At 34.7% G+C, this 25,322-nt stretch overlaps 3 protein-coding genes across 3 annotated transcripts; 1 reads left to right on the top strand and 2 right to left on the bottom strand.

Moving 5' to 3' along the window:
* Positions 1 to 2,042: 2,042 nt before the first annotated feature.
* LOC106382058 (homoserine kinase) lies at positions 2,043 to 3,488 on the bottom strand. The gene has a single exon (XM_048751193.1). The coding sequence runs from the start codon at positions 3,415 to 3,417 to the stop codon at positions 2,302 to 2,304; it is 1,116 nt and encodes a 371-aa protein (XP_048607150.1). The 5' UTR covers positions 3,418 to 3,488; the 3' UTR covers positions 2,043 to 2,301.
* A 7,604-nt stretch (positions 3,489 to 11,092) lies between these two features.
* Positions 11,093 to 12,476, bottom strand: LOC106382056 (troponin T). The gene is made up of 2 exons (XM_013822017.3): positions 12,204 to 12,476; positions 11,093 to 11,475 (listed from the first exon to the last, which is right to left on the bottom strand). Exons 1-2 carry the CDS (start codon positions 12,417 to 12,419, stop codon positions 11,284 to 11,286), a joined length of 408 nt encoding a protein of 135 aa, XP_013677471.1. The 5' UTR covers positions 12,420 to 12,476; the 3' UTR covers positions 11,093 to 11,283.
* A 3,793-nt stretch (positions 12,477 to 16,269) lies between these two features.
* On the top strand, positions 16,270 to 19,620 carry LOC106382055 (ubiquitin domain-containing protein DSK2b). The gene is made up of 8 exons (XM_013822016.3): positions 16,270 to 16,838; positions 17,149 to 17,886; positions 18,008 to 18,249; positions 18,324 to 18,437; positions 18,591 to 18,646; positions 18,971 to 19,002; positions 19,132 to 19,221; positions 19,328 to 19,620. Exons 1-8 carry the CDS (start codon positions 16,604 to 16,606, stop codon positions 19,474 to 19,476), a joined length of 1,656 nt encoding a protein of 551 aa, XP_013677470.1. The 5' UTR covers positions 16,270 to 16,603; the 3' UTR covers positions 19,477 to 19,620.
* The last annotated feature ends 5,702 nt before the right edge of the window (positions 19,621 to 25,322 follow it).

The following is a 25,322-nucleotide window of genomic DNA, read 5'->3' as shown; positions in this document are numbered from 1 at the left end:
ATAATGAGATACCAATATAATATCAGCTTTGACTATAGTGTGATTAGTGGAATCACACAATTGGATTTTAAATATTTTTTAGATACTGTTTATGAAGTAAAAGTGTAAACCTAATCCCAAAATCTAGATATTTTCTTTATAAAATTGCTCAACTAATCAACTATGTAGAAGGAACAATAAGATTGGGCAGATTTTAATACAAAGATATCGAAAAGAACACACATTGGTGCCAAGGCCTCGGCATAAAATCCATAACCCGAAATCTAAACCGAACCCGATACGTACCCAGTCCAAAATGTAAAAAATATCCGAATGGATCTTGTAATGTGGTACAAAACATATCCGAACCCGAAGTGTTATTAACCAAACCCGAACGGATAACCCGAAAAACAGAAAAATCCGAAAAAATATCCACAAAAACCGATTCGAATATCCAAAATAATATACAATATAATTATATGAAACATGAATATATACTTCAAATATTCAATTTCATATTTATTTTGATATGGTATCTAACAATAAGTATTTAAAATTTAAATAACTACCTTAAATACTTAATTATATATAAATAAGTATATATTTCTTATGTTTTGCATTTAAATTTTTGATTTTATTTCGGGTATATCTGAACCGATCCGATATAACCCGAATCCGAATGATACATGATTACTTTATGAGTTCTATGATGTGATACAAAACCGACCCGAACACGATGTGTTATATCCGAACCCGACCCATACTTGCGAATTTACTAGAAAGGACCTAGGAGGTGTTTTAAAAGAGAACCGAAATCCAAAAAACCCGATCTGAATGCCAACGGGTACCCGAACGCCCATGCCAATTGGTGCCTATTTTGTTGTTCACTACACATGATACAATGTCACTTGTTGATCACATTCCAAAGCCAGGCCGGCTGAAGACCAGAGACCAGCAGTGCAACCGTCCATGGCCCATTTGCTGGAAGAGGCCCGTAATTTTTTTATTTTAAATGTTGTAGTATAACTTTTTTTTGTAAACTAGACATATAACTCTTTAGTAAAACGAAATTATTAAATACGAAAATTAAAAATCTAATTTTATGGAAACAAAATCTTACTTATGTTAATCTGTTTAAATTTTTACCAAACTATAATTAATATTAAAATATTATAATCAACATTAAAAGTAGTTACCATAATGTGAATTTTTTTAAGCATGAGTATATTTCATCAAGAGTCTTCTTCTCTTCTAAAAAAAATTGTTCGTATTTCCGGTGACTATACAATTTTAAAAGATTTGAAAATTGTTGATTCTTCAAGGATTCTTGCATAGTTGATTAGTTTCTCTAAGTGATCTATAATATTTTGTTTACTATCCTGTTTTTTTTTGTTTAAAGATCACTGATTTTTTTCGGGTAGAGCAAAATATTTTTTTCGTTTCTAAAACCTCCGAGGATTGTTTTCTTGTTCCAGGTATCCATTTCAGTTTAAGCTTCATCAATTCAATTTTTGATTCTTAAATCCACGTGTGCTTTTCATTTTACTTAACTTTTAGAAATTAATTTGACCTTGAAAGAAGGCCTGCTGAACGTAATATTTTGAAGGTTTTGTAGAAGCAAATAATCTCATTATCAGGAAAAAATAAGTTATAAAAGAAGCAAGACTGTTTTATTTTATGGTTGTGCTTATTTTTCAAAGGAAAAGGATTATATTTTACCTTGTACCCATAATATCAAATTTTCAATTTATTTGTTAAGGGTCACTTTTTTTATTTTGCCCCCGAGCCCGTAAAAATTTTTGAGCCGGCCCTGTCCAAAGCTGTGATCTGTGACTTCAGGTCGTTTAGCTCTCTAGTCTTGTATTGATCAGGCCTGATAGTGACAATGTCACTTATTGATCGCATTCCAAAGACCAGAACTCCAGAAGTGTTGCCAACGGTCTGCTTTTGCATATTTTAAAGAATACTCATAGATTCAAGTTCAAAACTTTTTTATAAATAAATTGCAGAACAGAAACTGAAACGAGAACCAAAACTTAACTCGTAAGCCAATATATTCCAAATACACGAAAACTGCAAAAGTTTTATTTGAAATCACAAACCTGTAAATCATTGAACATCCAATCCCTCAAAACGTCCCATGACGCCCACATTTTTACAATGCCCACTCTAAAATCAAAGTCTCAGAAGAAAGTAAGAACCCAAACGTCCCATGACGCCCACATTTTTACAATGCCCTCTCTATACTTTCTCTCTCTCTCTCTCTTGAGTGGGTACAAGTTTAAATTTAGAATCTTTATTACCATATGAATATCTCAAACATCACCTGGAGATGCTACTGACAAGCCTAGCACCAATCTTATCAAGCTTCTTCACAGAAGCAACAGACTTCAAGTTCCCCACTTTCGTAAAAGCTTCCACCATCTTCTCTCCAATCTCTTCTCCTTTCTCCTCCACGTCAATCACCGCAACCGCCGTCGGTCCAGCTCCACTAATCGTGCATCCAAACGCTCCAGCTTCCAAAGCCGCCTTTTTCACAGCTTCCATCCCCGGTATCAACGGAGCTCTCGTCGGCTCCACAACTCTATCCGCCGACAAAGCCTTCCCGAGCATCACCGCGTCTCCCTCTAGCACCGCCGCGACCAAAGCAGCCGCTTGGCTACTGTTCCAGACATGGTGAGCCATCGGAATCTCTGTAGGCAACGCAGCTCTCATCTTCTTGGTCGGAGCTTCGAACTCAGGGCTCACTAGGACAAAGAAGAGATCTTTGTCCGAAGGAAACCTCAACGGCTTCAGATCAAGCGGTTCGTAGCTTCTAATCAGAACGAACCCTCCCATGATCGCCGGCGCGATGTTGTCGGCGTGATAACCGGAGACTTTCGCTTCCGATTCCAAACCGGCTAAGACCAATTCCTCCCTCCCTAGCTTCCGGCCGAAGATCTCGTTAACCGCCACGGCGGCTGCGGCGGCGCTAGCTGCGCTAGAACCTAAACCGCTTCCTAAAGGAAGCCCCTTGTGCAAATCCAACGACAGCCCGACAGATCGGATCCCTAGCATCTTCATCGTCGCGATCGCCGCGATTCCGGCGCAGTTCCGGAGAGGATTCGTGCTGAGTTTCGTCGCGGTTCCGGTGATCTCCGAGATAAGGATCTCGCCGGCGCGAACGGAGGGGTCCACGCGGAGAGTCACGTGGTCGCCGAGGCCGTCGACGGCGCAGCCTAGGAAATCGAAGCCCGGGCCTAGGTTAGCGACGGTCGCCGGCGCGAAAGTTTTGACGGAGGTGAAAACGGGCTCCGGCTCGACGGCGACGAGGGTTTGTACGGAGGCTCTGCATCGAAAGGAGGAGATTTTCGCGAATAACGGCGGAGATAGTTTGGGTTTGAGCTGGAAATGGGAAGATGGTTTGGATGGAGAATGGAAGGAGAGATTGGTGGCCATTGATGAAGGAATACAAGTAAGTGAGGGCAACAACAAGCTAAGCCAGAGATGAATAAGAAACGTGACCACTAGTGGTATAAATTTACTTGATTTTGGGCAATTTTGGTTATTTTTCATTTCAAAAAATTGGTATGAATCGTATTGGTTAAAAAAAAACTGAACCAATCAATTTCTGAACAGATAACCATAACCAAGTTAATTTGAAAATTTGTTGATCGGTTTAAACCAATAACCAAACATAAATCAAAAACCAAAATTTTTAGTTTGGTTCTGGTTTGGTTCAAACGATAGGCGTAGAGATTAGAGTAGAGTGAGATCAGATTCAGAACTCAACGGCTTAGCCACACAAAACCTCTAAACCGGACTTGGTGAACGTAAATAATCCGAGTCCCAGATGAATCAACCTTCAGCGGATTATTAAGATCCTGAAAAGACGTGAATGATTCCATTTGGCCACCACGGCGAGAACGGATTGTCTGTATTTGCTACCCACACACAATTTCCATGAGAGAATATCCACGTCTCTACATGTGGGTGGCCAATACTGGCAATCCGCTACCCCCATTATTTGAAGAAACCGAACTCCAAAACACTGTAAAAGACACAAATGTGTGTGAGAAAGCACTTAGATGATTTTCTACACCTTTTCTTTATCTTTGTTCTTCTTAGTTTTTTTTTTATAAACAACTCTTAGTTTCTTTTATATTCTGATTTCTTAACTGCCCACCTAACCGCTGTGACTTTGGAAAGGTGGGTGGGGGATGGGGGGGACAAGGATCATGCATGCATGATCAATGTTTCTTGAATAGCATACGTTATGTTTTTCTCTAGAATAATGTTATGTTTCGTGGTTCATGAGAAACTAATTCAGGAAACAAACCCGCGCATCCGCGCGAGCTATTAATATTTTTATTAAAAATTTAAATTATTTATTTTGATAAAATATATATAAGAAAAATTCTTTTAGATAACTTTTTTAGTTTATTTTCAGAGAAATAACTCTTTAAGAAGGAAAATAACCAAAATATGTTTTATTAAAGGCTAAATATGCATTTATATCCTTAGAGTTAATTAATCTAAGATTTAGGGTTTAGAGTTAAGAGTGGAGTTTAGGGGATGAATTCAAATTTTTAAAAATAAAAAATAAATATTAAAATTTTCAAAATAAGAAAAGACTATTTTGGTCATTTTATTTTTTTGAGAGATATTTTTGTGACAAAAACTTAAAAAAGTTATTTGAGAGAATTATTTATTTTTACTTTCTAAAAAATATTATTTTTTTTATTTATTTCCCACATTTATTAACTATATATTTTTATCTGAAATATAATATACATATACGAAATTAATATGAATTATTTAAAGTTTACTTATTTTAATTTTACATTACTTTTTTATTTTAAAATACAGATCAACTAAAAATTTATGAACAAATATTGACAAAATTAAATACTAAAAATAAGAAATGCAAAATAACAAAAACCAAAATAACAATTTGTAAACAATCAGTATTGACCTTGTTTCCACCGGAATATTATTACAATGTATATCTTTACTACGCCTGGACGGATCGGATATACGGGCAATTTTAAGGTATCCGGATCCGGATCCTTATCCGGCGGATCCATAATTTTACTATCCTTATTCGGATCCGGGGTTCTCGGATATCCGGGTGTCAGATATCCTTGTAAAAATTGTAATATCCGGTGGATATCCGGATCCAGATTTGGATCCTGAATATAAATAAAAAAATAATATTAATATATATAAAATATTCACAATAATTAAAAAATAAAAATATATATAATGTTTTTAATTATTTCTATGTATAATATTACAAAATTTACATAAAATTTATATATACTATTATAAAAATGAAAATATATTAAATAAAATTAATTTTTATATATAAGTATTACTATTTTTGAAATATTTATTAATAAAACTTACGGATCCGGATATCCGGACTAAAAAATTAAGATATCCGGATCCAACAGTTTACTATCCGGATCCGGATTCGGCCCCTCCAGATATCCGGATTTTCGGATCGGATCCGGATAAAATCTTGGATCGAATCTGGATCTCGGATAAAAGTCTCAGGCATAATCTTTACATCTATAAAAATATAAGAATCAAATAGCAGACGACTAATGTTAGTATATTATGTTAAAGAAACGGAAGAGTGCCAGTCGTTAAAAAAAAAGAAACAAAGTGCCTTACAAATAGTATAGAGTTTTATACAATTTGATAGTTTTACCAATATATAATTGACAAATGACAACTTTAGAAGAACAAGTTGTGTTGAAAGTAATTAAGGGAATGAAGAGGCTATTTTAAGAGATGTGCATAGATGAATAGAAGCCTTAATTTTTTAATCTCAATTCTTTCGTAAATCGTAAGTAATTCATATTTAAAATAAAATAATCTAAAACACTTAACTAAATAAATTTATAGAGAATGATGAGACATTAAAAGTGAGATTCCCTCGTATTCTAATCCAAAAATACGAAATGAATAAATTATGATTAGGCAAAAAATAATAGGAATATAAAATATTATAATACTAAATATATGTTGCATAGAGTTCTCCATAGATAAGATATTTTAAATTATTATTATTATTATTTTTATAGATGACCAAAAAAAGAAAAGCATAATTAAAAAAAGAACGAGATTAAATTATTTCAATGAACATATGCTTTTATTTTTGATATGAACCCTACATAAACAATTCACATATGTAATACTCCCTCTGTTTTTCTTTATTTGACGTTATATAGATTTGCACACCGATTAAGACACTCAGTCCATTATCTTTTATATCTTTTATTAATTGAATATATTAATTGAATACCTTGTATCGTAAACACATGAGATATAATAAATACAGGGCAAAGCAGTCTTTTGTCACTATAATTTACATTGTTTTCTGAGAACGTCAAATATGTAGAAACAAAAAAATTATTCGAAAACGTGATGTAAAACAAAACGAGGGAGTATCAACCTAGAAAATTAAATTAAATTTTCCTAAGAACCAATCTCGTCTATTTCTAATATGAACTCTAAATGTATTTTTTTTCAGTTTAGAGATAGGTTTCATTTTTATACAATAGCTAAAATTTTATATTTTAAAATCTTATTTTTCATTGACTTCACCACATTTAGTTACTAAATTATATTGTAATATAAAATTTTAAAAATATTTACCTTATTAAGTTTCAAACTTTACAATTGTTTGATAAACTATCATAGAAATTCAAACAAAAGTAAAATAAACTGTATAAGGAAGATAAATTAAAAAAATTACTACACCATTTTAAAATCATTTTATACGGCACTCTCACATTATATTTATGGTGAAGTTCAATAAATTATTAGATATTATCAATTAACTTTTAAATATTTCTATAATAAACTGTCGAAGATGGTTTTTAATCACATTTATATTTCTTTTTATTTTATTTTTTGTTTACGTATTTGAAAAACACAATGTCTCCACCAAAACAATCTCCTATCTATTGAAAATATAACCACACGTGATTTGTTCATGATGTGATCATATGATGTTAGAGATATGATTTTCTGCTCATCAACGTTGATCGTCCAGTGTAAAAATGCGGGATTGAACAAAGATTTGTGCTGTACAAGAAGCATGCTGAGAAGACATATCATCTTTTATTGCATTAGTCTTATTAAAATTTGGTAAGATCTAAGTGGAATACTCACTGATTTTAACTCAAGTCAAAGCTGCTCAAACAGTATCCTTTCTTGTTTTCCCATAGATAGGCTCCGATTGTTACCAATTAAAACCTTAGGTAAATTGAAATTAACATCACTTGGTTAGTCTAGGCTTGGGTTTTGGCCCAAGTGGTTTACATGGTGGATCGTAACAGATGATCGGTTCATCCTCTGGCATTAGTCGGAAGGTATTCCAAACTCGGATTAGGCAGTGTGGTAGCCAGTCCACTCTGTAGCACTAAGTGTGTTCCTCCCGAGACCGATCGGATCAGCCGATAGGGTTTATCAAAAAAAAAAAGCTGAGAGATAATATGAAATGTATTTGTTAACTAACAACCTATTATTTTCCTATACCTTCAAGCTGGGAGATAATAGATAATTAAACTGGAAAATATTTTTACAATACGTGTGGTTCAGCAATATTTACAAACCGGTTTGAAATTACAAATAACAAAAGAGCGCAAATGTTTAATCATGCTGCAATGGCTGTTATCAAATGGTGAAAAATCGATCAACAACTGTTACATTAGTTAATAACGAATGCAATGGTTTACTTGAACTTTCGCAAATTTTCGTATATATATTACAATTATTCATTTAAATGGTTTCGCTTATTCACTTAAGCTTCCAAAAAAAAAAAAATCTGCAATTTTGAATTACAATTTTTCATTTCTTTTAAATATATTGATTTTTGAAGTTAAGAGATGTGGCTTGTGAGTTTCTTAGAATTGACATTAAAGATGGCAAGACAAATCATTTATGGTTTGATGATTGGTTAGTTAAGGGGAGACTTATTGATGTCACAGGAGCAGCTGGCACCACTTATCTGGGTGTACTGAGACATGCCAAGGTTTGTGATGCAGTGACAGGTAATGAGTGGAACATTAGAGGAAGGAGAAGCCGGAGATTCCATGATCTTTACGATAGTATCTTGGCAATTGCATCCCTTCACCTAATAAAGGAAGAAATATTATAATGTGAAAACATGGGGATGATGACTACAGACCTACTTTCTCAGCTGCTAGGACTTGGGATCAACTCAGAGTTAAGCGAACTAAAACGGAGTGGAGCAGAATGGTCTGGTTCGCACAAGGGGTCCCTCGATACTTCTTTATCACCTGGTTAGCTGTCCGGAACAGGCTGTCAACAGAAGATCGTATGAGAGAATGGGGTATAATGCAGGGTTGTGAGCTTTGTGGGGAGAGAGATGAAACAAGAGACCATCTCTTCTTCGCATGTCCATACTCATACACGATCTGGGAGCCTTTGGAACGATAGCTTGCGGGAAGAAATATTAATCTGGAGTGTGAACCGATTGCAGCAAATGGGAGGGAAGAGTCTCGACTACATTTTTGCAAAGATGATATTCCAAACTATAGTGTATCACATATGGCGAGAGAGAAATGCACGGCGTCATCAACAGAATTGGACCTCTATTGATCAATTGCGACGACGCATAGATAAAGTAGTCAGAAATCGGATGTGTTCACTCAGATACAAACCGGGCCACAAATTTGAGGGGTTAATAAGAGGATGGTTCCAAGTCACACTTTAATGTCCAGACCACACTAAGGCTATTCTTTTATTTAAAAGCATTATGCGTTTGTAAATAACATTTTTTTATAGATCAATAAATTTGAAATTTCATCAAAAATAATATATTGATTTTTTTTTTCTTGGCATATTTTGTTTGCCTGATATAAAATTTTATATAAAAAAATCAATTTGAGTAGATTCAAAATATGATCTTTGAATGAGATGTTATACAGATTGCAATAAACATAGATGTTATACAGATTGAAATAAACGTAGATGTTTAACATCAAGAAAGAAATATTAAAGGAAAGACACTCGTATTAATTATTGATAAGATTTTTGCAAAAAATATTTGTGTTTTTCAACACACATCTCTGTAGACTTGGCATTCAAACATAAATTGTGAACATGTTTCTTCGAAACTTCAAAAGTCAACCCATACTTCCCCCTGAGCTTAAGATTACCAACAAAATAACAAAAGAAAATGATTTGGACTAAAGACAGCTTTTGCCGAAAATTTAAGAGGCTCTCGATACACCAGAAGTAAATTCTCCTACCTAATTATTATCAGTAAGACCAATATTCTCGCATGTACAGATGATACGAAAGGAAGGAGGCACTTACCCGACTGAATCTGGTCCCAAAGCGCGAAATAAACCCTAATTGTTCGGTGAGAAGAAAACATCTTATACTCTCGTTAGACTAAACATATCTACACTCTATGCAACCAGTTATATCACATCTGTTCTATCTAACGTGGACGACGACCAAAACAAACTTGGTACAATCAGCTTCATATGGACAGAAAATCTTAACCCTTCTCTTTGAATCTCTTGTTAAATGAAACAAGTTTAGGAGTTGTAAATATTACTTTTGTTTGTGTTTCAACGATGATTCGGTCAAGAAAATTACCTTTTTGATTTGGCGAAACGGTACTAAAGAAGATCATTAAGTTCTTAAGAAAAAAATGTTTTCTCATATTAAATAACTCCACATGGTAAATTAGGATATTAGTGGGTTGGGAGACCGTATAAAAGAAGAGATGGCGAGAGAAAAATCAAGACTACGGTGTGGTGAAGACAAGGGAAAAGTTCAGAGAGTGTGACAGTTGGTAGTGGTGAAAACAGACAAGGAAAAAAATTGGAGAGGGAGTCACTTGTTTCCATAACAAAAAAAAAAACCACAGTAAGTGACGCAAAAAGATGTAGGACAATAAAATTGGATGGGAGAACAATGATTAAGGGAAATGATAAACAAACAATGAACCATAGGACAACTAAGCAAAAATACTGATCGTGTGGACATCTAAGAAGCAGCAGCAAAGCCGTAGTCGGCGGTAGCGCACTCTGGAGATGCGGCTGATATATTTTCTGATTGTTTGTATTTCCACACGATCAATATTTAAAATTAAAGAACAATGTTTGAGTGGAGATACTAACAATCATAATGTACCAAAAAAATGTTCTCTTGAAGACATACCTCCTCTGATTCCTTGTTTGATTAGTAATTTTCACTTGTATGTCCTCTGGTTCTCTTGAAGAAATACCTCCTCACGTATCAGAAAGATTTTAAAACACCAGAATATACACTCCATCCATCTATTATATATAGGTGCAAAAATTAAGATTCTGAAAAGATACCAAAGACATCTTCAGAAACTAATCAAACAATGAACCAGAGGGTATCAAAGCAAAAATATTGGTAATTGGAGAAACTCGAACAATAAATTTAATAATAAGCAAACTACAGAGAAATAGCAATACCTTAATCTGAATCTGAAAATATCTCTAAAACAGAGAGGGCTATAGACACAAAGATCTGCTGCCATAAAAAAACTAACGGGTTTGAATGTAAAAGGAGACGGATGGAGATAAGAAGCAGAAGAGAGAACCATCGAAAACTTGAAACAAGTTTGAAAAACTATACAATCTCTTCAATATATAAAATTTAGAAAACAAATAACTCCTAAAGGAAGATGATGACGTTCCAGTGAAACCCTGAGAGTGAAAAGATACAACTGTTAAGTGAAGATAATTTTTGCAATTTAGGGGACGCCTCTGAAGAGATATGAAGAAGACGTTGTTTGCTAAAATGACTCGATGATGTCATACCCTTCATCTAATACAAAATTGTATCCATTAAATAACTTCACCGTTAGATTATAATTTTTTTTTCCTATAAAAAAAAGGTGATGTCACCGGACACAAATTGTGGGCTTGCTATTATATATAGATTGATCAACAACAAAACTTGTTAGAGTGCCTTTTTCTTTTAGACTTATTTTGACATTCTTACAATTGACATTTTCTAGCCACAACTTGCAGCTGATTATTCGATTTTCTACCCTTCCGGATACATTTTCTAGGCACGAAGTTACAAACAAGTTCGATACACTTGCGAATGATAGACAAAACTGACATTATTACACGAAATATAGTGTACATGAGTATGAGATCTGAAACTAACAACTAAATACGAGAACCATGAGTTCCTTTTTTTCTCCTCCAAAAACACTACAAAAATCAGAAACAGAAAGTCTCTTTAGATCTCGACGTTCCAACCCTTTTTATTTTCTCCCAAACTATAAGAAATCTATTGCTGCTTCTCAGGTTGTTCCTCTTCTTCTTGGTCAGGGTTCTCTTCTTCCTCTTCTTTCTTCTCTTCCTCTTCTTCCTCGTCTTCTGCTGGAGGATCATAAGGCATTGGCGGTGGCAATGGTGTCTTCATCGGGCTAAACTTGGGGAAAATATCAGGCCTTCTCCCAGGTTTAGGCCTCTCCCACTCCTAACAGTAGATCACAATCAAATTAACGTCAGTTATGGAGGAAAAATTTAAAGAAGATAACAAAGGAGCATGCATTTCAAGTCAAGTGTCATTTTCTATTATGAGAATGTCAAGAACAAATCCTCGAACCGATAAGAACATGCTCTTAACGTACATGTAGATTCTCAAGTATTCATAACCAAAACTACAGAGAAAGAATGTACACTGATTCCTTATAACTAAGAATCTACATAACACTCTAATACAACTGGAGCAGTGCAACGAAATGATGAATATTAACTATCACTTTAGAAACAAGAATAGGGGGAGTTTTTACACCGACAAAGAACAAATGATATAACTGTTAACACTTGATAGACAAAGAAATAACCAAACAGTGAGCTCATTTATAATAAAATTGAAACACAGTATTATGCAACCAGAACTGAAAACCTACAAACATGAAACTGAATTATATTTCAAAAATGCTTCAAAATAGAAACATAGTTTAAGCTCCCCAATATAGTTTTCTTATATTTATCAGACAAATGTAAGAGGTCGATGTAATAGAAACATGGAGGTGTAACACAAATATGGAGGAAATGGCAATAATCATACCATGGCACAACAGTTCGACCAATAGCTACTTTAAAACCCTAACTCCTCTTTATTCTCGGTCACCGAATGTTAGGGCGAACTGAAATGTGAAACTGTGGGAAAGATCCAAATTCTAACTGATGGGAACTTACAATAGGGAAATCTAGAGGATTGCGACGAGTGAGCTTCTCTTCTTCGGGTGCCATAGCCACAACTTGCAGCTGATTATTCGATTTTCTACCCTTCCTATTGCCAGGTGAAGAACGCCAGCTGGCGGATGAGGAACCAAGGGCACGCGACGAGGAGCAAACAAGCGAACACGAGTCGTGTATCGAAGAAAGCAACCCTGCAGAGCCAAGCGACGCCATGGGAATCGATTTTCCACCAACCAAGAATTATCGTGTCAAGCTTCATAAAAGCTTTATGCTTCTTCGTGGGCCTATCAGATTCTGGGCTTAAATTCTGTACGGCCCATTAATACTACGCTTTGTCGACCCAAAAGAACTTAACAGACTGGATAGTAACACAAGTCATATAATTCGTTTGCCGTGCCTTCGTACGTATACTTTTGAGTGTCTTGGGTTGTAAAGTTTAAAAGGAGCTTTCGAAGGGGATCAAATATACCAGTTCGTTAGTATCCAGTGGATGAAGAGCCGTGGAATAAAGAGAGACCTTGAAACACAGAAGATGAAATGTTATGTCCGCGATCGAAGTCAACCGACTAATCTGTGGATCACAGCGATGCCGACATTTATAAATTCTTTAGTGGCCAACGGAATCGAACTGCGGGTTCATCGTATTAGGATTATCCCTCAAGTGCCATTTGTAAATGTGTTTTATTAATGTTTACTGGATTACATTGCGTCTTTATTTATTCAAAAGAGTGTAAGCCCTAGCTAGATGGACAGGTGTAATGATCATGAGTCATCTTCACAAACGAGGGCTGCAAATGGATAAGACAGTTCGATTGCATACACTTCTCTAGTACAAGCCGTAGTCACTGCATTTTGAGGTACTCTGCCTTTAAAGAGCATATCCGCCTGTGACCATTGCTGGCTGTTTTGACTGCTTAACTGATTGTGCTTGGTGTTTTTTTTTTGTGACTTGGCTGGTTCTATGTTGTAAGCAACCTTGGCCTTTTCCTTTCTCTTCTGTTGTAAAGGATCGTTTGCTCGATTTCTCTGAATTGATTTTCTCTGTTTGAACCACTGGTGTTGATTGTCTAATATCTCTGCTCGAATTTGGTGTAAGTGCACATCAACACCTTATTTGAACCGAAGTGAAGATAAAACTGTTGTGGGAAGAGATTTAGTGAATATGTCATCCAGTTGATGGCAAGAAGAAACATGCTTGACAACCAAAGATCCCAATGTCACCATTTCACGGACATTGGGATATTACTGATCTAGACCCAAAGTGGGATATGTTGAAGGAAATCCACCGTTCGCCATGATCAATGGCTAAACCGCACTCATTATAAGTGTGAACCCTTTCAAAGCGTGCATTTGATAGAGCAACGCCAAGAACCTCATAGTACTTCTGCCCACTGTGCAAGTCTAAGGTCAAATCCCTCATTAAATCATCATCTTGAATTGAACATATGTAAACACATTTGTTCAACCGTTTTGCATCAAATATGTTTCGGTCTTTACTAGGAGATCTCAGAGATTAGGAGATCGTCCAAAATATAATTATGGATAATTTAGTCTGTATAATTTATTGATACATTTATATATGATGTAACTGTAAAAATTAAATGAGAAAAGAATAAAAACAGAAAGAAATTCCTACATTAACATTTTTTTTCTACACCTTACTTAAAAATACTTTAGAAAAGGATTGTTACAACTTTATTTATTTATACTTGACTTTTGAAAACTATATAAAGCATGATTGGTAATTTTATGATTGCAAATAAAATTAAAGTTAAAGACACTTGTTATATCAACCAATCGCCTCCTATATATGTGGATGAAACATCTAGTTATATGTATTAAATAGTTTTTAGTTTTTCGGTTTTAAAATATATTTTTGGTGTTTGGAATATATTGTCGAGTTTTGAATATATATAATTAGGTCTTCATGTGTATTTTTGGATAGATACATACACACACACATATATATATATATATATATATATATTGGTACACTTCGATTATTTGAGTATTAAATAGCCAAACTAAACTATACCCAATGAAAAAAAATTATGAGTATTAAAAAATCTAAAAGTAAAAATCCCCAAAAAAAATCTGACCTAATTTCCATTTGCTTTTTTTTTTTTTTTTTTTGAAACTCCCTAATTTCCATTTGCTATAAAAATATCTAAACTACTTAGTTTTCCGTTTAATATACTACATATTTTTGATAGCCAATTAATACATTAAATTTTGAAAATAAAAAAAACTACACTGCTAAGTTAAAAATGTCAACCCATTAAACATAATTTTTAAATACCGTTTCTAATTAGAAAAAGTTCTCATCTTTGACCTAATTTTCATTTTTTATAAAATACATAAACTATTTTGGTTCTCCGTTTAATACCCAATCTATGTTTTGATACCAAATTAATACCTAAATTTTTTAAAATCAAAATTCTTATACGAAATTAAATAAACGAATAGAAAGAGATGAAAATAAAATTGAATATTACATTGCATACATAACAAGAAACTAATGTATATTGAAAACAAACAAAAAGAGCTGAAAATTAATATTATTTGTTTATTTTTATGTTGTGAATTTTAGATAGTCGTCATGTCGAACCAATAGTTTTATATTATAGTTTCTAAACAAATAATAGTTTAATAAAAAAAAAAAATATTAAGACAAATCATTTCACTACAATTGGTCGGTAGTGAAAGAAGCATTAAGAAAAAATATTTCAACTTTCAAAAATATTAGATACTTTAGTTGTGGTGAATATTTAGTTACAAGGTGCTCACATCAAGGTGCACATGTATGTGTATGTAAAAAATATATAAAATAGTTTACAAATATATAAATATATAAAGTATAATATATATAACGTATATATATAATTCTTTACATATATGTATATATATGCATATAACAAATCGAATTAGATATCAGGTCCTAAAAATATTGGTATTTGTGATTTGCTTCTTTTTGGATATTGTATTTTAGTATTTGATTTGTTTCGTAGAGTTATGGATATCCAGATTTTTTGGTTCAAATCAAAACATATAATGAATCAAATCAAAATTTATGAATATTTTGTTCAACTTTATCCGTAAACAATAAAAATAATATATATATAGTTTGGCTTTTGATTCATTATCTATTTTTATTAGAATCAAAAAAATCCAGAGTTTTATTGGAACCATGTATGTGAGTTTTATATTAAAAAAACGCAAAATACATAGTGTGAACACATTTATGAATATAGTGTGAACGCGTTAACATACTTATTATCAAATTATTGTGAGATTGCGACATGTTTATTATAATGTAAATGCATTTATTAGAATGTTTTTTTTTTAATATACAAGAGATTGTTTTCCACTCTAACTATAGTTAAAACTTAATAGCTATCACCTACTTGACAAGATCTCGAACACATCATATACTTTTGAATCGTCTTGCTTATCAAGCACAACACCTGGTCATTTTGTAAATTAGTTTTTTTTTTCACTAAATTAAATTATATCTCACATGGTTAATAAAATCAACAGTTTTATTGATTTTGCATAAATCATTGATGTCATTAATTTAATGATTTAAAACTTTAGAAAAAATTCCAAAAAAATACCTGACATAATTTTCATTCGCTATAAAAATAACTAAACTATTTTAGTTTATTGTTTAATACCCAAACTATTTTGCGATGCACAATTAATAAAAATCTTTTGAGAATCAAAATTTTTACACCACTAAACTAGCGATGTTTTAACGGTTTGACGTCATTAGTTTGGCGGTGTAAAACTTTCGATTTTCAAAAGTTTTGTATTAATCGGCTATTAATTATGTATTAATTGAAAACCAAAATAGTTAAGGTATTGTTATAGCAAATGGAAATTAAGCTGGTATTTTTTTGGTGACTTTCTCATTCTAAAATTGAAACCTTAACCAAGTAGAACAGATTTGACCCAAAAAGATAAAATAACAAGTAGAACCGATAAGAGTGGGGAAATACTTGCGGATCCGATTGGTTTTTACCCAAGGCCTCCGAATACCCGGCCAGACCAGACCAAGCTTGTACTCTCAGATTCGGATCAAAAAAAGGAATCTGGTTTTTTGCTGAATGTTGAATCCGACCCGGCCGGAGCGGTTCTAGTGGAAACGTTCTCTGAAACCGAAGTCATTTGATTGGTCGTTACGTCACTCTCATCAATTCTCCATACTCTCTCTCTCTCTCTCTCTCTTTTCTAATTCGACCAAAAAAAAAAAGAAAAGGAAAAATTATATCCCTTTCCTCAAGAAATCTACCCAAACCGACTTTAAGAGCTTCCTCGACTCTTCTCCTCCTCTTCGTCGGATCTCTTCCTAGAGTTAGGGCTATTGATCGATTTCGCGGACGATCTAAAACTTAGAAATGGGTGGAGAAGGAGATTCGAGTAAGCCGCAGACTGCTGGTGACGGAGGAGATGTGGTGGCCGTGAACGTGAGGTGCTCGAACGGATCCAAATTTAGCGTGAGCACGAGTCTTGATTCCACGGTGGAGGCCTTCAAAGAGCTGGTGGCTCAGAACAGCGAAGTGCCAGCGAATCAGCAGCGTCTGATTTACAAGGGTCGGATCCTCAAAGACGATCAGACGCTTCTCAGCTATGGTTGGGTTTCTCACCTTCTTGAGGATTTGTGGATTTAATTTTATTGAAATCGCATAAAGTTTCAATCTTGGAATGACCCAATTACATTTTGATGGATGTTTAGCTATGTTCTGTCTGAAATGATGGTCTCAGTATCTATTATCTGATCACACCGTTCATATGGATTTTAATTGGTTTGTGGATTTAATTTTATTGAAATCGCATAAAGTTTCAATCTTGGAATGACCCAATTAGATTGGATGGATACAATGTTCCATTTATGTTCTGTCTGAAATGATTGTCTCATGATCCTTCCCTTATGTATATCTAGGTTTGCAGGCTGATCACACCGTTCATATGGTTCGAGGCTCTGCGCCTTCATCATCACCACCACCCTCGGCTCCAGCTACAACCCAAACCACTGCACCTGGTGTTACTCGAGGTGTTGGTTCAAACGACAGCTCAATCCCTGGTCTTGGATTCAATCCTCTGGGTGGTGGGAACGCTATGTCTGGACTATTCGGAGCTGGTCTTCCGGATCTTGAGCAGGCACAGCAACAGCTAGCTCAGAACCCTAACATGATTAGAGATATGATGAACCAACCAGCCATTCAGAGTCTAATGAACAACCCTGAGTTTATGAGGAGTATGATCATGAGCAACCCTCAGATGCGTGATCTTGTGGATCGCAACCCTGAGCTCGGTCATGTCCTCAATGACCCCAGCATACTTCGGCAGACTTTGGAAGCGGCGAGGAACCCGGAGCTGATGCGTGAGATGATGAGGAATACGGATAGGGCTATGAGTAATATTGAGTCTATGCCTGAGGGGTTTAACCATCTTAGGCGTATGTATGAGAATGTCCAGGAACCGCTCATGAATGCCACTACTATGCCTGGGAACGGTGGAAGCAATGCGGCTTCTAATCCGTTTGCTGCTCTCCTTGGTAACCAAGGGGTTACTACCGATGCTGCTTCTAATAATTCTACGACACAAAATGCTGAAACGGGGACAGGAAATGGTATTCCGAATGCAAATCCACTTCCTAATCCTTGGGGTGCAACGGCTGGTAAGAAACTTCATTCTCATCCTTTGTTATTAGTTGTTTATGAAGAAGTTACTTGGCTGCTTGTTTCTAATTTAGGTTCGATTCCTAATTTATTAAAACATATTGTGGGGCTACTTGACAGGCCAGACGAATGCCCCTGGAACTACAAATTCTGGTGGGGATACAAGAAGCACTGGCCTTGGTGGACTTGGAGGTCTTGGTGGACTTGGTGGTCTTGGAGGCCTTGGTGGACTGGGTATGCTTGGAGCGGATTCACCACTTGGTGCCACTCCAGATGCTTCTCAGTTGAACCAGATATTGCAAAATCCAGCCATGTCCCAGATGATGCAAAGCGTCCTTTCCAATCCACAATACATGAACCAGGTAAGAAGACCTAGAAACTTTAAGACATTGCTGCTGTTGTGAACATGTATTTTAATGGTGTCCCTTTATTTCAGCTTATGAATCTCAACCCACAGCTCCGAACCATGCTAGATTCGAATCCTCAGTTGAGGGAAATGATGCAGAACCCAGATTTCCTTCGTCAGTTTAGCTCCCCCGAGATGATGCAGGTCAGTTGGGGCACTTATGTTGTCTTTATGCATTTGAATTTCGAAAATATTGTCTCTCCAAAGAAACATTTCTCATTTTTGTATCTCTATGCAATTATCAAATGATGAAGTTTCTTCAGCCTAATGTTATTGATTGTTTTTTTTGGTCTTTAGCAAATGATGACTCTACAGCAATCGTTGTTCTCTCAGAATAGGAATACGACCACCCAGTAAGTGTTAAAGCATTTACATGGATTCCTTGTATTTTGGGTTGTATTGTGTTTAGACAATAGTGTGAACGATCTTAATATCAAGCATGATATGGATAAAATTATGAGTGATGCATCAAAGCAACTCTTGTATGTTTTACTAGGATGAACATTTGGTAACCGCTAGCAAGGGCTGTAAAGCATTTCAGTTGTTGAAAATAAACTTGAATAGAAACATAAACATTGTTCTTTCGTTTTGGCTCTTCCTTTCAACAGAAGCTGTTGATATCTCTTTTTTTTTTCCATTAATTACGTACTTGTGTTCCCAATACATCTTCTCTGTAGGGATCCGGGGCAAACTGGTGCTGCTGCAGCAGGTACTCTTATAGATATTATATGTATCTGAAGTATAAAGCCTTTAGTTATTTCACTTAGTATTGATATTTTTTGTACTTTGCTTCTATTTTAATGTTGTAGCTTATTGAGTACGTTGGCAATGTTTATAGGGGCAGGCAATAACGCAGGGCTGGATTTATTGATGAATATGTTTGGCAGTCTTGGTGCTGGTGGCCTGGGTAGCACGAACCAACCCAATGGTTAGACTCACTCACTGGAGTGATACCATTTTCTATTTTGGTTTTATTATGCATCTGTTGAGATGGTTCCACCAATTGAAGCATATGTTTCTTGTTTGATTCCCAGTTCCTCCTGAAGAACGCTTTGCGACTCAGTTGCAACAGCTGCAAGAAATGGGATTCTATGACAGAGCAGAGAACATAAGGGCTTTGCTTGCAACCAATGGAAACGTTAACGCTGCTGTAGAACGACTCTTGGGAAGTATTGGCCAGTAGCAGAAGGTTCGTGAACTGATTTGTCTCGTTTCATCCATGTCTGTCGTATTCTCTCGATTATAGAATAAACAGCCTTTGAAAATGTGTTTCAGTAATGATGATGATATTTATGAAATTCTTATAAATCTATATTTTATGATAGGATTTGTGAAACTTGTGGATAGATAATTTTGGGTCGTCGTTGTTCCATCTTTCAGTTCTATTTGAGTTGTGTTGCAACATGTTTCGGAACTTGGAATGACTACATTGGCGATGTTCGTTTACGTGTCGCGCGACCTGCGACTAAGATTACGTTCGTTTACGTGTCGCGCAGACCTGCGACTAAAACTATGTTCGTTTACGTATCGCACGACCTGCGACCTGCGACCAGTCGCGCGATCAAAATTTTCTTAATTTTTAGTCGCTGTTTTTTCGGGCGACTTAAATGGGAACCCGCGATCAGTCGCGCGACATCAAAACGAACAACAACCTGTGATTTGCGACCAATCGTAGGTCGCATGTTACGCGACAGCAAAACGAACAACGACATGCGACTGATCGCAGTCGCATGTCGCAGGTCGCGCGAGATGTAAACGAACACGGCCATTTACGTCCATCTTATAGAGTTCATTGTGATGCGTTTTTAATCGTTAGAGATTCCAATGAGGTTTTGTTGCACTTTGGGATAAATATCGTGGGTAATCAAAATGAAACCGAATCAAACAACAAAAAGTTTAGTTTTGACTTTTGATTTGACTTGATTTGTGAGAAAAAAACAAAAATAGCACTAAATCAAGTTTTTGTTCCCAAACTATCACTCAAAGTCAAAAGTCACAAAAATAACACTTAATGTTTTATCAAAAGTCACAAACTTAGGGTTTAGAGTTAAAGGGTGAGGTTTAGGATTTAGGGTTTAGGGTTTAGGGTTTAGAGTTTAGGGTTTAGGGTTTAGGGTTTAGAGTTTAGGGTTTAGGGTTTAGGGTTTAGAGTTTAGGGTTTAGGGTTTAGGGTTTAGATAGGGTTTAGGGTTTAGAGTTTAGGGTTTAGGGTTTAGGGTTTAGAGTTTAGGGTTTAGGGTTTAGAGTTGAGAAATGAGGTTTTTGGGATAAGATTTCAAATTTTGAAAAATAAAAAAATTAAAATTTTCAAAGGATAAACTTAGAAATGTGCTATTTTGGTCATTTTAGTTTTTGAGTGCTATTTTTGTGATATAAACTTAGAAAGATGCTATTTTAGAGATTTGCCCTTGATTTCTTCCATTATAATTTAAGTTTATTCCAAAAAGTTTTCTTTTATGAACGAGGAGGAAATGAACGAATTTACCAAAAATCAAAAAAAATTTATGAAAATCAAAAGATTGGAAGCATATTTAATACTTAAGTTCAACTAATCTAAAGTTGCGCTCGGTGGCCGGCGAGCAATTTCGCCGCCGGTCGCCACCCCTTTTGTTTGTTTTGTTTTTTGTAATATAAAGATCCATGTTTTTCGGTTAGCCGAATTTCTTTTTCGTTGCGGATCTAATAACTTCGCTATGGCGATGTTTTTTTTTGTGTTTCCTTGTTTCTTCGTTGAAGTTGATCTTCAATCAACTCCTCTTTCTTCAACGAAGAACGTTCAGATTACTTTCCACTTGTTTTATTTGGATCCCGATGGCCAACGAATCGGAATCTTTGTTTTCACCGTTTCACTTTAACTAATTTTCAAGGGAATCAGTCTTTCTTTGTTGATTATAGCCTTATATGGCGTTTGAGGAAAGCATCTCTGTTTGGGAATTGGTTGGGTTTGATGGAGTTCTGCGGTCACTTCGGAGGAGTTTCAAGAAGAGTTGGCGCTTATGGCGGTCCAACGAATGAACTTTCTTCAAGCAGACTAAGGCTTCTTTGCTATTAATTCAACGGTGAAAGAGAGCAATTTTGATTAGGAGGTCACGGTTGTGGTGGAAGTATCTTAAAATCGGGAAGACTGGGGCACTAAAACTGAGTATGGATAGTTGCCAACGACCATCAAGGCGGAGGAGTATTCCAAACGGTAGAGCGGTGCCGGCGACTTCAATATATGTCCTTGCTTAGGTCTAGAGTAGTCGGTTCACGATGGATTTACGTTTGTAAAATTATAATTTTGTTATTAGGCCTCGATGTCTTAAAGCCCGACTTCTATAAACATGCCCATTGGGCTGTTATAATGAAATTTGGTTGACAAAAAAAAAATACTCACTTGGAATAGTAAAGGTGGGCATATAAATAGAATCCTTGAATTCTGTCCGATAAAAATGAATTTAAACCGAACCAAATCATTTTTCATGGATTTTTTTCTGAATCAGATCCGAACCCGAATGAATACCTGGAAAATGAAAATATTCAGAATTTCAGAAAATATTCATATTAAATCTGAATTTAATCTTGAATAAGTATTTAAAATACTTTAAAATTTCATTGAATACCTAAATCCGAACCAAACTTTTATAATATACGAAAATTTCACTCGAAACCCAACTGAATCCGAACCGAAACCTGACTGGTCTTCCAAATTGCCAACCCTAATGTAAATTCTTACATGAGTTTTAATAGGAGAAAAGTAGTATGTAAAGACTTGAGTCACTCTAATTAACACCAACTAGATGTTTTGCCCGCACATGCGGGCTTAATCGTTTTACAAATATATATTAGTTTATATTTTATTAATTCAAAAATCAGCATGATAACTTATTATTTATGTTTTCAAAAACATTAAATCAAATATCAAATTATATATATATATATATATATATATATATATATATATATGACGTAAATTTAAATAAAATATATATGTTTATTATTGTGCTGAAATTTTAAAAGAAAACATTCACATATTAAAAATATTTTAGTAAATATATTTATACAAATTTTGTTGATTAATATTTAATTATAGATTGTTTATTTTTTATTTTCTAACTTTTATAATTGAAAAAATAAATTTTAAGATAACAACACAATATATAAAAATTATCTTATTTTAAAAAATTTAATATTATTAATAAAAATTTGTTTTTAATTATATAATTAATTATATATAAAGTTCATTAAGGGTAACAATGACTTTAACCGCTTAATTATTTTAAATAGTTTTATATCTTATTTTAAATTTTATAACTGAAAAATATGTTTTAAGATAAAAATTAATATTATATATAAAGATTCGTTTTGATTATATAGTTAATTATATATAAATTTATTAAAGGTAATATAAATATTAACCGCTCTAACTTTTAACATGAGAGTTTTATATCTTATTTAAATTTATAACTGAAAAATATGTTTTAAGATAAAAATTAATATTATAAATAAAAATTCGTTTTGATTATATAGTTACTTATATATAAATTCATTAAGGGTAATATATTTATTAACCGATCTAACTTTTAACGTGAGAGCTCTATTGCTAAAATTTATTTCGCAAATAATAGCATAGATTGGTTTTAAGTTGAAATTCAATAAAACTTAACATTGTCAAATGTCTTAATAATCGATCCACATGCTCTTATAATTCGGTTGAAAAGTGGCTTGTGCTCTCGGATGCGACGATGTGGTCTGCAATATTAATGACTAGAAGAACTATTATTTCGATGAAGGGTATATAATTTTTTTTCCCCATCTGAATTTGATTGATGAAACTTAAACATACAAGTTGAAATTCAACGGCCGGCGGATACATATTACCATCCCCAGAAACATAGCCCATACAAAGTAATCCTGAGCCCAAACAAAAGGCAACACATACAACAACTAAAGCAATCATTTAATTAAACCTTACATTCATACATCAGAATCCGTAGACAATCTTTGAGAAGAAAAATAGCAGTAAGTCAAACAATCCTAGAACTGCCGGCACTCTTGCCAAGAACCAACCAAGCACAAGAGAGAGTAAGCGAAGAGGTGGCCAACACAACACACACAAGACCAAACATACTTGAACCCACCGTTCACGGTACCAAGCCAGAACCAAAACGCCTAACACGAAACTCCACAAAGAGAAGAGACCAGCACCAGAAACTAAAGCCCCCTCCTCCAGCGAAACCTTCATCGGAAGGCCTAAAACCCCAACCTCCTTATACTGCTTCACCAGAAGCCAACGAGGGACGAGCGAATCAGATGAACAACCGGAACAAACTTATTAAAAGGTCGCGAGAAGGACTCCTTTAAGACTGAGAGATAGAGAGGTAACAAGAAACTTGAAACTTCTGAAGAACAATAGGCATGTTCTGTTCACCACACACAGCCATGCCACCATCATACCTCCACTTACACCGTTGCTGAACCCAGACAGAAGACAAACAGTAAAAACCACCAAAGACGCCTCATATTCGCTTTCTCTGTCAACTAACAAACATCAGATGAAATAAATGATGAAACACAGACCAAGCTGAAGCAATCAGACAAGGTTAACCCAAAACAACAACATCTGGACCGGATTCTAAGAGATCGACAACTCCAGATCTAGAAATCTAAAGTAAATCAAAACCCTAAAAATCTAAATCTGATAAGAAGACATGAGGAACTGATGATGAAAAGAGGGAAAGACAGATCAAACTACAAAAGAAAACTAGAGATCCGGCTCCAATGCTGTGTAAGCCATGTCGAAGGAGCAGCAGCTACTTTTTTTTTTTTTCTCTCTAGGCTTTTTCCGTTTTTTTTAAGGGTATATAATTATGTAGCAATGAATGGATCATAACCTTTTAATTTCTAAAGAGTGTGTCAATATAAATTCCACATCAAATTTTTTTTTTTAAAAACAGTAATTTAATCCATTCCATTTACCGTCAACTGGTTCTAAGTTGGAAGTTCAGAAAATTTAACACATATCTAATTAACAAATAGGCACGAGAGAGGCAACGAAGAGCGCATGATCCAGTGGTTAGCTTCGAATGAGTATAAGATTGGTTATACGTGGGTCAAGATTAAGGATCGATCGAGGTTACTGTTTTATGAACATCGCTTTGTCTTTTTTTCTTGTCGCTAAAGATATCGGAAAATGCCAACACTATCCGACTTTGTCCATGTCTCGGGATTAATCCAGATTTTGATCCGAAAGCTATCCTTATTATAAAAGGAAAAAGAAAAAACAGAAAGAGAAAGAGAGAGAGATACATCATACATCGTGCGATAAGGATGTGTATATAATGTTAAAATATATGATGTACACGAGGATTCAACTAACAATATTTACACATGTAACTAAGTCTTATAAAGGAAGTGAAGATTATTTAAAAAGTTCAGTGGCCTTTGGTTTGGTCATGTCCTGGACGCGACTAACAGAGAATAATCTTACGATAAACAAGGACGACGACGGCTTCCCAGATCATTGAGAGTCATTTGATTAAGCGTGACCCTTTAGAGATTTTGTAATGTGTCCAATTACATATTCATCAGATATAAGACAAATGTAGCCATTAACACTTTTGATATGAAATTACTTAAGAATGCTATGTGTTAGTGTCCGATTGGAGACTAGAGCATGTCTACTACCTTTACTACATCGTTGCTCAATTTTGTTTTAAACTTCACTTTGCATGATATGGTTCACATTTAATTCATACACTAGAATATTATTAAGGGAGAATTGCCAAGTGTGACTCAAAACTTGGAGTCAAACCAAAACAATACCCCAACTTGGGTCAAAGGCAAAAGTAACCTAAAAGGCTATTGAAATTACAACTATCCCCTTGTGACCAAACAAAAAAACGGAATTTTTTTTTACGTTTCTACCCCTCGCAAGTCGTCTGTTTAGACGACTTGAAAATAAGTCGTCCAGACGACTTAACTGAAAGTCGTCTGGACAGTTAGTCTTAAACATAATTTAAAAATTTTGTAAAAAATATTTTGATAAGT

Source organism: Brassica napus, chromosome C3 (genome assembly GCF_020379485.1).
Source record: "Brassica napus cultivar Da-Ae chromosome C3, Da-Ae, whole genome shotgun sequence".
Lineage (NCBI taxonomy): Eukaryota > Viridiplantae > Streptophyta > Magnoliopsida > Brassicales > Brassicaceae > Brassica > Brassica napus.
The sequence above is the reverse complement of the archived record's forward strand: the minus strand, read 5'-3'. Positions and strand labels throughout refer to the sequence as shown.

Coding starts and splice junctions, on each gene's coding strand:
- LOC106382058 (XM_048751193.1), bottom strand. CDS start 3,417: ATGGCCACCAATCTCTCCTTCCATTCTCCATCCAAACCATCTTCCCAT.
- LOC106382056 (XM_013822017.3), bottom strand. CDS start 12,419: ATGGCGTCGCTTGGCTCTGCAGGGTTGCTTTCTTCGATACACGACTCG. Junction 11,476..12,203: donor ATCCTCTAGATTTCCCTATT/GTAAGTTCCCAT, acceptor ATCTACTGTTAG/GAGTGGGAGAGGCCTAAACC.
- LOC106382055 (XM_013822016.3), top strand. CDS start 16,604: ATGGGTGGAGAAGGAGATTCGAGTAAGCCGCAGACTGCTGGTGACGGA. Junction 18,250..18,323: donor ATCCACAATACATGAACCAG/GTAAGAAGACCT, acceptor CCTTTATTTCAG/CTTATGAATCTCAACCCACA. Junction 18,438..18,590: donor GCTCCCCCGAGATGATGCAG/GTCAGTTGGGGC, acceptor TTTGGTCTTTAG/CAAATGATGACTCTACAGCA.